We start from the raw sequence: 15548 nt of genomic DNA on the forward strand, positions 1-15548 counted from the left end.
TCATCTGAAAACTGTGCACTACTGCTGCTCTTCACACACAGAACCATCATCTAACTCGGTTAATGGATGTGCGGAGAAAAGCTGCTGTGACAGACGGAACAGAGACCTGCCTGCAAAACCAGGGTTTAAACCAGCTCGCCTAGGAAATCAAAGGACCATGAAGGATGCGACTGTTCTCCATGAACAGAACAGGCGCAGTAAGAGGACAGAACACCGGGAGGAGAGCTGAGCTAGTGAACACTGCCAAAGGACAACACTTGCCATGAAAACTGAAACGTTTCTAGCTCTTTGGTTCCAGAAGAGCTTTCAAAAATGGACACTGAGGACACGACAAGAACAGCTGTTAAGATGGAGTTTGATCTTAAAATAACGAGGTGACTCTGTAACAGACGCAGCAACGGGATTTCGCAGCCCAGCTGCTCGCTGTCTGACCCTGGAAGTGCCGCGGTGACTCGCCAGCTCCTTCCAGGAAAGCGGGTTCTGGCCAAACTGAGTGCCCAGGTCTGCCCAGGCCCGGCCAGGGCCCCGGACACCAGCCCCGGCCTGCCCGGCCCCCCCACGGCCAGGGCCACCGTCACCGTGGTGGGAAAAGACCCTCGGGGTCACCGAGTCCAACCATAACCCCCCCGGCACCGCCCCATGTCCTGAGAACCTCGTGTCCGTCTGTCCAGCCCTCCAGGGCTGGTGACTCCAGCACTGCCCTGGGCAGCCTGTTCAATGCCCCACAGCCCTTTGGGGAAGAAATTGTTCCCACATCCAACCTCAACCTCCCCTGGCGCAACTTGAGGCCGTTTCCTCTGCTCCTGGCGCCTGTTCCTGGGGAGCAGAGCCCGCCGTGGGGTGTACGAGGCACCCGCTGCACGTCCCGCAGGGAGGGTGGGGGTCCCTGGTCATGGCTGCCGGGCGCAAGAGACAAAGCAACAAGCAGGAAAGATCAGAAACTGAACACACAGGTGCATGAACCTGCAGGAAATGCAGACAACAGAGCCGAGACTTGAGACACTCACTGATGATGGTTATGGGAACCACTCAAGTGGTGACATCGGAGAACTGTGGCCGAAAGCTTGGTAACCAATACACAGAGGAAAGCGAGATTACCACGGGTATCACAACAGCTCTCCTGGGAAAGAGCAAACTTGCTGCAGGAGGTTTTATGGGAGACTGTGGGCATGTCCAAAATGTGCTATGGGATGTTCAGCAGAAGGATCGAAGGTGGGAGAGGGGAGGAACCAGCACAAGAACGCGGAGCGGTGGAGAACAGGCGGCTGCCGGAGGCTGCTGGGCGGGGGAGCTCGGGCCAGCCTGGGCGGCGCAGTCTGCTCTGTCTGTCAAACGCTGTTTGGACCCACTGTGCACGTCTGGTCTCTGTTCTGGGTCTGTGCGCAGGATCTACCAGCAGGATTCAAGTCGGACTGGCCAGCAAGTAGGAATCCCGAATGCGGAAAGACCCAACAGCAGGCCCAGAAACTGGATGAGGGGCGCCGGGTCTGACCAGAGAGCCCTCAAGAGCCTGATGTTTGGGCCAGAGACTGAAGAGACCTGCAAACAGGAACATCTATGGGAGCTGAGCGCGGGACGTGCACGTTCCACTAGCAAACCTTGAACGTGAGGAGCCAGCGGCAGGAAAGGGGTGAATTGTGCGCGCTGTTGGCGCCCCGCGAGCGCGGTCTGTGCGCGTGTGTGTGTGTGTGTGCGTGTGTGCGTGTGCGTGTGTGTGCACGTGTGTGTGTGTGTGTGTGCGTGTGTGTGTGTGTGTGCGTGTGTGCGTGTGTGTGTGTGTGTGCGTGTGTGTGTGCCCGCACAGGGCGCCCGCCCCGCTGGCGAACCGTGCCCAGCCACGCCTGCGCGGCGGTTCGGCTCTGGTACCTGCCTGCAGCAGGAACAGCCCCGTGCCCCGCGGGCCGGGGCCGCCCCTCTGCCAGACACCGTTTTTGACACGGCTGACTCGCTTCAACCAGGACAACACGCGGAAAGACCCGGCCCCGAGCTCCTGATGGCCGGACCAGGCCCCGCCGCGCCCCGCCGGCACCCTGCCGCAGCAGCGCCCTGCACTTCACACGGCCCTGTTCTTCCTCTGCCACAAGAGGATGGGAATGGGGAGACTCGGACAGACCAAACACACACAGAGGTACCTCCCCGAGCAGTAACAGGGACGCAGGATCACCCCGAGTCGGGCGCACCGCACGAACAGCCTCGCTGGCCCCCTCCTCGCCGACTCCTCCGCTCCTGCCATGGCGGCGCCGGCCCAGCCTGGGAGCCGGTTTCTGTGGCCGCTGTGCCGTGTCTGCGCTGGCCAGAACGCGCCCGGCCGGCGCCGTTCGGCTCTCGGAGCGCCGGAGGAGGGGAGCGTGTCATCTGTCCCTTCCCGCTGCACACGCTGTGTGTGCCAGTTCTGCTGTCTGCCTGACCCACGGATCACGCTGCTCGCGCCGGGACCCCACGTGTCACCTGCTGCCACTGCTGCCCTCGGTCTCCCCCAAAATCAGTTTTCTCCAGCCCATTCCCAGTCCCATCCCAAAAACCAAGCGCCCTGAGCTGCTCCCAGTCCTGCACTCCCCGTCCCACGCGTGGAACCCTCCAGCAGCCCCTGCAGCGCCCTGCCCCGCGTCTCCCACGGCCAGAACGACTCAGGACACGGCAGAACAGGGGAAGGCTGCGGTTAGCAGTCAACCCTGGCGAGTTCTGCGGGTGTTCACTCTGAAGAGAGATCTGGGCTGGCTCTTCAGTCGTGTGCTCAAAGCTCCCTTAGGAACGCAAAAGGAGCGATCCAGTCCTTCCCTGCAGAGAAGTCCAGGATGACTTAGAGCACAGGAGAAGAGCAGGAAGCTGTGTTGTATTTCCTGTCCTAAAAGCTCCAGAGAGAGAACTGAGGCATGACTAGGAGACCATGGCTTGGCAACGGGCCCCTGTCTGCTGGCCCTGTGAGAGCCGTGTCCCACCGAGGACCCTCCTGCTGTCCCACGCAGACACGGGAGCACACGCGGCCCGCGCTGCACGTCCCGCAGACACGGTCCTGAGAGCTTTGCGGTAACAACGGGCACCCGCTCTCCCGCGGAGCCGTGGGGAGCAGGCACTGCGCGGTGCTCCGCGGGCGCCGTTCCGGTGAGCAGACGCTCCAACGCCCAGCACCGCCGGGCAGGGCAGCCCCGCAGCGCCAACAGACCGGAGATGGAGCCAGACATGGAGCCCCAGAGCCGCTCGTGCAGCTCGGACAGCCAGCACGTGTTCTCGGGGACAAACGGCTCCGAGAGGCCACGGGAGGACGTGGCACCATCACCCCCACGTGGGTGTCGTGCTCGGCACCGACCCCGCAAGCAGGGCAGGAGACGGGAGCCGCTGCCAGGCTGGGCACACAGGACCGATGAGAACAGCCCAGACCCGGGAAGTGCTCTCCTGGAGAACAATCATTTGCTCCTGCTTTCCTGAGAGCTGAGCACAGCGCTTGAGCTGCGGCTGGTGCTCAGCACCGAGCCTGCTACGCCTGCACAGAGCTCAGCGCCGGGGACGTCCCTGCGAGCGCAGGAGCGGCTCCCGCGCAGGGACGGTGTCGGAGCAGGGACGCGGCGCCGCGGCGCAGCGGGCGAGCAGGGACCAGCGGCAGCGCGGCTGCCCCCCTGCAGACCTAACGGGGCCCGAGCCCACACGTGGCAGCGTGAGCACGCTGCAGGCTATTACGAGGGAATTAGATCTGCTTTTCCTATGGAGCTGCCCACAGATATAAATAGAGCTGCTAACGGGGGTGGAGGCAGGTTTGACCTCTGACTCTATTTGGAGACCTTGTGTTTCCTTTTTGCCACAGGTAGAGCAAATTAACATCACTTGATAAATCGTGTGCCTGCCGTTATGCCTCTCAGTCATGCCTCTGTACCAGTGGAGCACAAAAAATGAGCAAAACCAAACCAATTCAGGTTATCTGGCAGCAATCAGGGTCAGGGTTTGATTTTGGGAGGAGGGGAGAGCATTAGCAAGGAGAGAGATGCTGTAACAGCTCAGGTCTCCTGCCAAGATACAAACGCCAGACCTGGGCCAGAGCTCCACTGGAACGTTGTGCCAGAGCAAATACAACACAGCCCCCAGCCCAGGGATAGCGCAGACAGAAGCCAGCACTGACGAGGCCGTACCCGTGTTTACTCACGCCAGCCCTGCGGTAACACGTGCTCTCACCGCAGCGGCTGCACCAGAAACCCACCACCAGCACAGAGGCAGGAGCTGTCGCCGAGGCGGCATGCGGGCTCGGCAGGGTCCCCGCGGACGGGGAGCGAGGGACACGTTAGGCAGAGAGACCTGAGGTTAGAGGCAGCAGTGAGAGCCGCAGCAGCAGCAGGAACAGGAGGGGAAACTGAGGCCGGAGCTCCGGCGGGGAGCGGGGAAGCTGCGGCGCCCCTGCCCAGCTCGCGCCCGGCAGCCTCCTCCTCCTCAGCCGAGCCGCGGCGGAGCCGCCGAGGCTGCCCCAGGCTCTGCAGGGAGCCCGGCTCAGGCAGCGCCTCGTTCCATCCCTCCGGCACAGCCTGGGCTGCCACGCGCCCCTCCTGCGGGGAGGCGCTCGGGAAGGGGCAGGCACCCGCTGCTCCAGCGCCCGCCACGGGCAGGGCACAACCACCCAGGTTAAATGCCCTCCCAGAAGGCTCAGGAGCTGAACAAAGGGCCCCCAAAATCCAGCTTTGGTGACAGAAACACAGCCCCTGCACGAGGGAGCAGAGCCGGAGCCCGTCCCTGCGCACCAGCACTCACCGAGATGACCCGGTCTCCCACGTGCAGGATCCCGTCCCGATGGGCCGCGCCGCCCTCTGCGATCCGCGAGATGAAGATCCCCTGCAAGCAGCGGGAGGCTCAGGGCAGCCCGTGGTCCCCGCACGGCGCCTGAGCCGGGCAGGGCTCTCCTGCCCTGGCACTTCTCGTTTACCCCTCGCTCCACACAAACCCTCTGCTGCTTCCAGAGCCACCTGCAGCAAAGCCCGAGCGTGGCCGAGAGCCCAGAATATGTGTCAAGGGGACAGCGGCAGGATTAAGTGTCACTGGCAGGGACTGTGAGCCCCGGCCCCACCCCCTCCTCAGCTTCTATCCCCGGTTTCGGAGCAGATTCTGGCCCCGGAGCCGCCCGCCCACCGGCGCAGGGTCCCGCTGGGCACCCATGGGCGCGGGGCACCCTGCGCTGTTCCCACAGCGGTGCCGAGGTTGGGGACCGCGCACCCTCCTCCCAGGGGATGGTCACTGACCGTGTCGCCAGCCCGGTAGGGCGTGGAGCCTTTGCCACCGGCGATGCTGAAGCCCAGGCCCTTCTCATTGCGCATGAGGCAGGTGGAGAATCTCTGCGTGGGAGGCGTCCCCTCGGGGCGCTCGGGGAAGCGCAGGCCCCCCCGCCTCTCCCGGGGGCTGTAGTCGTCCTCGGGGCGCAGCGCGGTGACCGTGATGGCGTTCTCCGGCTCCACCATCCGCTCCCGCAGCACCGTCATGGACACGGAGCTCCCGGACCCGCGCAGAGCTTCCACGGCCACGTGGTGCTCCGCGCAGTGCAGGGACACGCCGTTCACCTGGGGACGGACACGGGCACGAGCCTCAGCTGCGCGGGGAGCTCCACAGCACGGCCCTCAGCTCCACAGCACAGTTCACAGCTCCATAGGGAGCTCCACAGCACGGCCCTCAGCTCCACAGCACGGCCCTCAGCTCCACAGCACGGCCCTCAGCTCCACAACACAGCCCTCAGCTCCACAGCACAGTTCACAGCTCCATAGGGAGCTCCACAGCACGGCCCTCAGCTCCACAGCACGGCCCTCAGCTCCACAACACAGTTCACAGCTCCATAGGGAGCTCCACAGCACGGCCCTCAGCTCCACCACACAGCCCTCAGCTCCACAGCACGGCCCTCAGCTCCACAGCACGGCCCTCAGCTCCACAGCACGGCCCTCAGCTCCACCACACAGCCCTCAGCTCCACAGCACGGCCCTCAGCTCCACAGCACGGCCCTCAGCTCCACAGCACGGCCCTCAGCTCCACAGCACGGCCCTCAGCTCCACAGCACGGCCCTCAGCTCCATAGGGAGCTCCACAGCACGGCCCTCAGCTCCATAGGGAGCTCCACAGCGCGGCCCTCAGCTCCATAGGGAGCTCCACAGCGCGGCCCTCAGCTCCACAGCAGCTGCACACAGCTCCAGCCCCAGCCCTGCTCATCCCCCAGAGCTGGGGACACTGGTCCCCGGGGTTCCCCAACCCGCAGAGTTCCCTGTGCTCACACAGCTCCCACAACACCTGCTGTGGGTTCCAGGCTGGGGCAGCCCCTGCCCAGCACAGTGAAGACCCTTTCAGGGGGATTCTGCCCCCACGGGAGCTCCACCAGCCCTGTCACCTCCACCATCCCCACGGGCAACGAACTCCCGAACAGACAACCGCTCCCCCTGAACCGTCTCCCCTCACAAACCTCAGTACAACGCGGGACGACACAACCTCTTGTTCACCCTCAAGGACATCTACCTCCTCCAGCCCCGAAACACCCCTCCAGGCTAAACCCGTGAAGCACACGCAGGACACCAGCTTCGCTGGCGCCCAGGGAAGCAGCTTCAGTCCCTCCACTCTGCTCCTCCGGTTTGGAAGAGAAGCCCTGCGGCATCAGAAGATGGAGGAAATGCAAAGTGTGGGCTCACAAAGCTGAAGAATCTCCTTTTCAGGGCAGCCACCTCATTTCACAGCGTCAGCTGAAACCCGGGCGTTCCAACGCATCTCCTGCGCCCCGCGGCACTCGGCTTTTCCTCGTTACTGAGCCCTGCCCGTGTCCCTGCGCCGGGAAAGGAGCTTTCCCTGCAGTCAGCGAGGACAGAGCCCGAGCCTGATGCGCCTCAGGCGCGTCTGTGGGCATGACACAGCTCCAGAGGGAACAGGACAAACCTCAGAGCCGCTGTGAGGGCACCTCTGCTTCCGCAGGAGCTGCGGCTGAACGGGCACCGTGGGAACAGAACCAGAGGAGGAAAACAATACGTCTTTTCCCAGGTCTGTAACTGAAGAGGGATCTACTTTACACGAAATAGTCGGTGTCATGAATTTAACTGGTAGGAAAGGGAATGATCATTCATCTCTCACAATCCTCAAGACCTGACCCTTTTGGAAGTCATTCCACAGCAAAACACAGAATGGTGTGTGCAGCACAAGGATGCTCGGTGACACTCAAGGCCCTAGAACATACAAGACACCTGGACAGATCAAGTGCATATTCCGTTATGGACTTAAACTTGAGGAAATGACCAAGACGATCCTATGATAACTGCAGAAAGTAACATCTGGAACTCCAGAATCAAGTGCTTCTCCCAGAGCAGTTCAAACCCTCCTCTTACAGAACCACACAGTGCTTTGACTCCACACGCTCAACGCAGACCAGCGGTGAGAAAGCCCGACCGTCTCAGGGGAATGCCACGCATCCCTGCACCGCCAACACATGGTGAGTGGATCCTGGAGACAGCAGCGCGGCCGGCACAGCCACGGACAGTGCCCCAGCCATGCACCGCGTGCTCCTCGGACGCCAACAGCGCTGCGGGACAGCGCTGCCCCGCCACGCAGCCACCTGCTGCACCTCAGTGCTCTGTGAATCATCTCTGCTGCACCTCAGTGCTCTGTGAATCATCTCTGCTGCACCTCAGTGCTCTGTGAATCATCTCTGCTGCACCTCAGTGCTCTGTGAATCATCTCTGGTGCACCTCAGTGCTCTGTGAATCATCTCTGCTGCACCTCAGTGCTCTGTGAATCATCTCTGCTGCACCTCAGTGCTCTGTGAATCATCTCTGGTGCACCTCAGTGCTCTGTGAATCATCTCTGCTGCACCTCAGTGCTCTGTGAATCATCTCTGCTGCACCTCAGTGCTCTGTGAATCATCTCTGGTGCACCTCAGTGCTCTGTGAATCATCTCTGCTGCACCTCAGTGCTCTGTGCATCATCTCTGGTGCACCTCAGTGCTCTGTGAATCATCTCTGGTGCATCTCAGTGCTCTGTGAATCATCTCTGGTGCATCTCAGTGCTCTGTGCATCTCTGGTGCACCTCAGTGCTCTGTGAATCATCTCTGCTGCATCTCAGTGCTCTGTGAATCATCTCTGGTGCATCTCAGTGCTCTGTGCATCATCTCTGGTGCATCTCAGTGCTCTGTGAATCATCTCTGGTGCATCTCAGTGCTCTGTGCATCATCTCTGCTGCATCTCAGTGCTCTGTGAATCATCTCTGCTGCATCTCAGTGCTCTGTGAATCATCTCTGGTGCACCTCAGTGCTCTGTGAATCATCTCTGCTGCACCTCAGTGCTCTGTGAATCATCTCTGGTGCATCTCAGTGCTCTGTGAATCATCTCTGCTGCATCTCAGTGCTCTGTGAATCATCTCTGCTGCATCTCAGTGCTCTGTGAATCATCTCTGGTGCATCTCAGTGCTCTGTGAATCATCTCTGGTGCACCTCAGTGCTCTCTGCATCTCTGGTGCACCTCAGTGCTCTGTGCATCATCTCTGGTGCACCTCAGTGCTCTGTGAATCATCTCTGGTGCACCTCAGTGCTCTGTGAATCATCTCCGGTGCATCTCAGTGCTCTGTGAATCATCTCTGGTGCACCTCAGTGCTCTGTGAATCATCTCTGGTGCACCTCAGTGCTCTGTGAATCATCTCTGGTGCACCTCAGTGCTCTGTGAATCATCTCTGGTGCACCTCAGTGCTCTGTGAATCATCTCTGGTGCATCTCAGTGCTCTGTGCATCTCTGGTGCATCTCAGTGCTCTGTGCATCTCTAATGCACCTCAGTGCTCTGTGCATCTCTGGTGCAGAGCATCTCAGTGCTCTGTGCATCTCTGGTGCAGAGCATCTCAGTGCTCTGTGCATCTCAGTGCTCTGTGCATCTCAGTGCTCTGTGCATCTCTGGTGCAGAGCATCTCAGTGCTCTGTGCATCTCAGTGCTCTGTGCATCTCTGGTGCACCTCAGTGCTCTGTGCATCTCTGGTGCATCTCAGTGCTCTGTGAATCATCTCTGGTGCACCTCAGTGCTCTGTGCATCTCTGGTGCATCTCAGTGCTCTGTGCAGCTCAGTGCTCTGTGCAGCTCAGTGCTCTGTGCATCTCTGGTGCATCTCGGATCTCTAGTGCATCTCTAGAGCACCTCAGTGCTCTCTGCATCTCTAGTGCACCTCAGTGCTCTGTGCATCTCAGGTGCATCTCGGATCTCTAGTGCATCTCTAGAGCATCTCAGTGCTCTGTGACTGGCCCCGTTTGCACAGGACTTGAGGACAGAGGCACAGAGCACGGCTGGCTCCCCGGCGAGGAAACTCTCCTACAAGGGCCGCTTTACTTCAGGTAGGAAAGCACAAACCGGAGCACATTAGAGCCGTCTGGTCAGCCCGCGGGGGGCAGGAACGCGCCGATGGGGATTTCTGCCCACTGGGGTTACACAGCACTTGGAGTTGGGGAAAGGGAACACAGGAGCAATTTCTCTCCTTATAAAGCAGCAAAAGATTAACGTTAATGTTAATTAAAGAACTAACTCTTTGAGCCAGTGGAATTTAGCTTTGTTCTTACGCAGCTCCTGATGCTTCATTTGGCCTACAAATGAGTGCAATGCAAATAAACAGCAGCCCACACTTCTCCCTCCAGCTCAAGTCATGAGCAGCGTTCGCTTCTTCACGGGCTCTTACCTCCAGAAGCTTGTCCCCAATACGAACCCCCGCGCGAGCGGCAGGACCCTCTTCGGACACACGGGAAATAAAGATGCCCTAGAAACAAAACCGCTTGTTAGAAGAGGTGGAACCTCAGCCCTGCAAAGTGCGGAGCGAGACCCCTCCGCGTCACCCAGCTTCAGGGAGAGGGAAACCCCCAATCCGCCCCCGGGACGTGGGGACAGGACGGGCACGTCTCCCACCAGCAGCTGCGAGAAAGGGGAAAGATCCCACTGCAGGGCTGCCCCACGGTGACCAAAGGGGAAAGGGAATGACGCTTTGATCCTTTTCCAGTGGGGTGAGACCATGACACAGCTGGTATCACCACACGTGCGGAAAACAGTCCCGTGCTCTTCGGAAAACAACCCTGCGCTCTTTGCCTCATGAGCCCGGTACAGCAGGACACGGATGGGAAGGAACGGGGATGGGAAGGAATGGGATGGGAAGGAACGGGGATGGGAAGGGAACGGGGATGGGAAGGGAACGGGGATGGGAAGGGAACGGGGATGGGAAGGAATGGGATGGGAAGGAACGGGGATGGGAAGGAACGGGGATGGGAAGGGAAGGAACGGGGACAGGAAGGGAACGGGGACGGGAAGGAACGGGGACAGGAAGGAATGGAACGGGGATGGGAAGGAACGGGGATGGGAAGGAATGGAACGGGGATGGGAAGGAACGGGGGTGGGAAGGAACGGGATGGGAAGGAATGGGGATGGGAAGGAACGGGGATGGGAAGGAACGGGGATGGGAAGGAAGGGGGACGGGAAGGAACGGGATGGGAAGGAACGGGGATGGGAAGGAAGGGGGACGGGAAGGAACGGGGACGGGAAGGAATGGAATGGGGACGGGAAGGAATGGGGACGGGAAGGAATGGGGACGGGAAGGAACGGGGACGGGAAGGGAACGGGGATGGGAAGGAACGGGATGGGAAGGAATGGGATGGGAAGGAACGGCTGCTCTCGCCGCTGCTCTCTGTGGTCAGCAGCGGGAGGTACAGGAGTTGTGCTCCAGGGCCAAGAGCCATCCCAGCCCTGCCCCAGACTGTTCCCACTGCTGCGTGACAGCCCAGCCCAAAGCTGCTGTGCGTGGATATCCAGCCCCACTCTGCTGTGCACAGTCATCCAGCCCAGTCCTGCTGTGCACAGTCATCCAGCCCAGTTCTGCTGTGCACAGTCATCCAGCCCAGTCCTGCTGTGCACAGTCATCCAGCCCAGTTCTGCTGTGCACAGTCATCCAGCCCAGTTCTGCTGTGCACAGACATCCAGCCCAGTTCTGCTGTGCACAGACATCCAGCCCAGTCCTGCTGTGCACAGTCATCCAGCCCAGTTCTGCTGTGCACAGACATCCAGCCCAGTCCTGCTGTGCACAGTCATCCAGCCCAGTTCTGCTGTGCACAGACATCCAGCCCCACTGTGCTGTGCACAGACATCCAGCCCAGTTCTGCTGTGCACAGACATCCAGCCCAGTCCTGCTGTGCACAGACATCCAGCCCAGTCCTGCTGTGCACAGTCATCCAGCCCAGTTCTGCTGTGCACAGACATCCAGCCCAGTCCTGCTGTGCACAGTCATCCAGCCCAGTTCTGCTGTGCACAGACATCCAGCCCCACTGTGCTGTGCACAGACATCCAGCCCAGTTCTGCTGTGCACAGTCATCCAGCCCAGTTCTGCTGTGCACAGACATCCAGCCCAGTCCTGCTGTGCACAGACATCCAGCCCCACTGTGCTGTGCACAGTCATCCAGCCCAGTCCTGCTGTGCACAGTCATCCAGCCCAGTCCTGCTGTGCACAGTCATCCAGCCCAGTCCTGCTGTGCACAGACATCCAGCCCAGTCCTGCTGTGCACAGACATCCAGCCCAGTCCTGCTGTGCACAGACATCCAGCCCAGTCCTGCTGTGCACAGACATCCAGCCCAGTTCTGCTGTGCACAGTCATCCAGCCCCACTCTGCTGTGCACAGACATCCAGCCCAGTCCTGCTGTGCACAGTCATCCAGCCCAGTTCTGCTGTGCACAGACATCCAGCCCAGTCCTGCTGTGCACAGACATCCAGCCCAGTTCTGCTGTGCACAGTCATCCAGCCCAGTCCTGCTGTGCACAGTCATCCAGCCCAGTTCTGCTGTGCACAGTCATCCAGCCCAGTTCTGCTGTGCACAGACATCCAGCCCCACTGTGCTGTGCACAGACATCCAGCCCCACTGTGCTGTGCACAGACATCCAGCCCAGTTCTGCTGTGCACAGACATCCAGCCCAGTCCTGCTGTGCACAGACATCCAGCCCAGTCCTGCTGTGCACAGACATCCAGCCCAGTTCTGCTGTGCACAGACATCCAGCCCAGTCCTGCTGTGCACAGACATCCAGCCCAGTCCTGCTGTGCACAGACATCCAGCCCCACTGTGCTGTGCACAGACATCCAGCCCAGTCCTGCTGTGCACAGTCATCCAGCCCAGTCCTGCTGTGCACAGACATCCAGCCCAGTTCTGCTGTGCACAGTCATCCAGCCCAGTCCTGCTGTGCACAGTCATCCAGCCCCACTCTGCTGTGCACAGACATCCAGCCCAGTCCTGCTGTGCACAGTCATCCAGCCCAGTCCTGCTGTGCACAGTCATCCAGCCCAGTTCTGCTGTGCACAGACATCCAGCCCAGTCCTGCTGTGCACAGTCATCCAGCCCAGTTCTGCTGTGCACAGACATCCAGCCCAGTCCTGCTGTGCACAGACATCCAGCCCCACTCTGCTGTGCACAGACATCCAGCCCAGTTCTGCTGTGCACAGTCATCCAGCCCAGTCCTGCTGTGCACAGTCATCCAGCCCAGTTCTGCTGTGCACAGTCATCCAGCCCGCAGGCGGGCACTCCACCGGTGACACGGCGCAGGGTCTTACCTCGTCGTCACCCTTATAGGGGGTGGAGCCCTTGCCCCCCGCGATGCTGATGCCCAGACCCCCCGTCTGCCGCAGGATGGTCAGTGTCAGCTGGAAGCAAAGGGACACAGGTTACGGGTCAGCACCGGCCAGAACAACCAGAACACCCCGAAGAGCGAGGGACGGCTGCTCACAGTGAGCCCCATGTCTGAGCTCTGTCTGCACCCATCTGTCCACACACCGGTGTCAGCTGCTCTGCCTGTGCCTCACAGGGACCAAAGTCACAAACCCTTTTCCCAGTGGGGTCCTGAGCTGTACTCCAGACCCAGGGTCAGTTTGCCTGTGATGAACACAGGGAATGAGATGTCCACCACCAAGCAAACTGAGCAGCGGTGGGTGGAACTGGACACAGGCGCAGGGACAGCGTGGGCAGCGCAGCCCGGCTCCCCGCACGGTCCCTGCGGCGCAGTCCCACACAACCGCTGGGACACACGGGTCCCCCGCGCACCGGCGGCCACAGGCACGGCCCCTCTCCCAGAGCAGCGGGACAGACACCGGCCCTGCTCTGCTGGTGGAAACCAGCGTGTGCCTCCGGAAAGGCGTCTGCTCTGTCAGCTGCTCCTCTGCTCGGGCAGGCCGGGCTGCGCCTGCTCGACCCAGGAGTCGCGTCTCTGTCCTGTCTCCCCCCTCTACACACCAAACTACGGGCACTACAACAGCAAAACCTTTGGTCAGACTCGAACCGAAACTGCTTGTATGCAGGAGACCAGCACAAACTGCTCACGCTGCGCCGGTCCCGAGGAGGAGGAGGGAGCGTGCGGTAGGATCCGCGGCAGGACGGGACGGATGGGACACTCGGGATCTGGACGGGACGGGTGGGACACTCGGGATCTGTCCGGGACGGGTGGGACACTGGGGATCTGTCCGGGACGGGTGGGACACTGGGGATCTGTCCGGGACGGGTGGGACACGCGGGATCTGTCCGGGACGGGTGGGACACGCGGGATCTGGACGGGACGGGTGGGACACACGGGATCTGTCCGGGACGGGTGGGACACGCGGGATCTGTCCGGGACGGGTGGGACACTGGGGATCTGTCCGGGCCAAGGACCCAGGAGCTGGCGAGGGGAGGGGCAGAGAGGCACCAGAGCCCTGGGAGGAGCAGGCGCGCTGCTCCAGCGCAGAGAGCGGCTGCTGCACGGGGTCCGGCTCCAAACACAGCCCGCGCACCCGGGGCAGCGCGGGAGCCGGACACGGCCCCCCTGAGCCCTCCTCAGACACACAGACAGACACACAGCCCTGCCTCACTCCCACAGACACACAGACACACAGACAGACACACAGCCCTGCCTCACCCCCACAGACACACAGACACACAGACACACAGCCCTGCCTCACCCACACAGACACACAGACACACAGACAGACACACAGCCCTGCCTCACCCCCACAGACACACAGACACACAGACACACAGCCCTGCCTCACCCCCACAGACACACAGACACACAGACACACAGCCCTGCCTCACCCCCACAGACACACAGACACACAGACACACAGCCCTGCCTCACCCCCACAGACACACAGACACACAGACACACAGAGACACAGCCCTGCCTCACCCCCACAGACACACAGACACGCAGACACGCAGACACACAGACACACAGACACGCAGACACACAGACACACAGCCCTGCCTCACCCCCACAGACACACAGACACACAGACACGCAGACAGACAGACACGCAGACAGACAGACACGCAGACAGACAGACACACAGCCCTGCCTCACCCCCACAGACATGCAGACACGCGGACACACAGACACACAGACACACAGCCGCACAGCCACACAGGCACACAGGCACACAGACACACAGACACACAGCCACACAGACACACAGACACACAGACACACAGACACACAGCCTCCGGGGTTGCACGTTCTGCGGAGTTTAAAACACAACTAAACCCAAACCGCAGCCCGGAAAGGCAGAACCCAAATGAACTCCTCACCATTGCCTTTGGTGTCCAGGCTGGAAGAGCTGCCGGATCTTGTCACGCAATAAAGCCGAGTGCAGCCGCCCCGTGAGCCGTCACCCCGGACGGGGACAGCCCCAGAACGAGCGGCAGGGACTGCGGGGGGGACAGGACCGGGGGTGGGACGGCACACTGCGCGACCAGACCAACGCCTGAGCACGGCTGGCGTGGCCAACTACACACACCACTGTACTTCTTACAGTCCCCCTGGGTTTTAGTAACGCCCGCAAGATTTCTATCCATATTCAACACAAAAACGTCTGAGACGATGGAAAGCTGGGTCTCCAGACACAGACCAGAGAGCATCCTGATCACAGGATGCAGGTGTTCCCAGGCAGGACAGCCGAGGGCTCTGCCCGGTGCCTGGATCGCTTGGACAGCATTGCTGCTCTGGACAATGAACAAGGAACACACGACGGCCCTGGTTAAAGAAAGTCACTTGCAGTGGCACAGCAAGTTAGTTGTGTAAACCAACTGAAAAAGAAACAACAAAACCCATGGATTTCAGGAATTCATAGAAACCCAACCGAAATACAGTGACATTTGCCAGAAAAGTTACTGGACTGAGAGTTGAGAACCTTATGTCTACCAACATAAATGGAAAGCAAAACACCAAGGAGGAACCAGACCTAATTAAACCTAAATACACTGCTAGAGCAACAGCAAACGGCCTTGAATGGGACAGAAACACGTCCAAGCTGGAAAGATTTCAGACTCCCGAAGCACGCGGGTTCTCCCACAGCAGCGCGGTGGGAAACTGAGCTGGCGAACGCGCGTTTGGAGTCAGTGAGGGATGCGACGTCAACGCGAACCTGAGAAAGAACTGGATCCAGCAGCCCCTCATCGCCTTTCAGTTCTGCGTTCAACACCTCACGCGGCAGCCAGGACGCTGCTCTTCGCACCAGACCAGCGGGTGTTTGTCCCCGGAGCACGGCGGAGCCGCCCTGCGGACACGCGTCCGCGCCGCCGCGGAGCTGCGGGC

General features: G+C 60.6%; 1 protein-coding gene across 18 annotated transcripts in view; it reads right to left on the minus strand.

Annotated features, from left to right (window-relative positions):
* SCRIB (scribble planar cell polarity protein) overlaps positions 1-15548 on the minus strand; it is a 141581-nt gene that overhangs the window by 60977 nt on the left and 65056 nt on the right. For all 18 annotated transcript variants that reach the window (XM_082046716.1, XM_082046706.1, XM_082046707.1 and 15 more), the window contains 4 exons: positions 12541-12630; positions 9643-9720; positions 5217-5531; positions 4732-4812 (listed from right to left, as the gene is read on the minus strand). In XM_082046716.1, coding sequence (XP_081902842.1) covers positions 4732-4812; positions 5217-5531; positions 9643-9720; positions 12541-12630 — 564 coding nt within the window. The remainder of the gene's footprint in view (positions 1-4731; positions 4813-5216; positions 5532-9642; positions 9721-12540; positions 12631-15548) is intronic.

Source organism: Streptopelia decaocto (assembly GCF_964273445.1).
Source record: "Streptopelia decaocto genome assembly, chromosome: 2".
Classification (NCBI taxonomy): Eukaryota; Metazoa; Chordata; class Aves; order Columbiformes; family Columbidae; genus Streptopelia; species Streptopelia decaocto.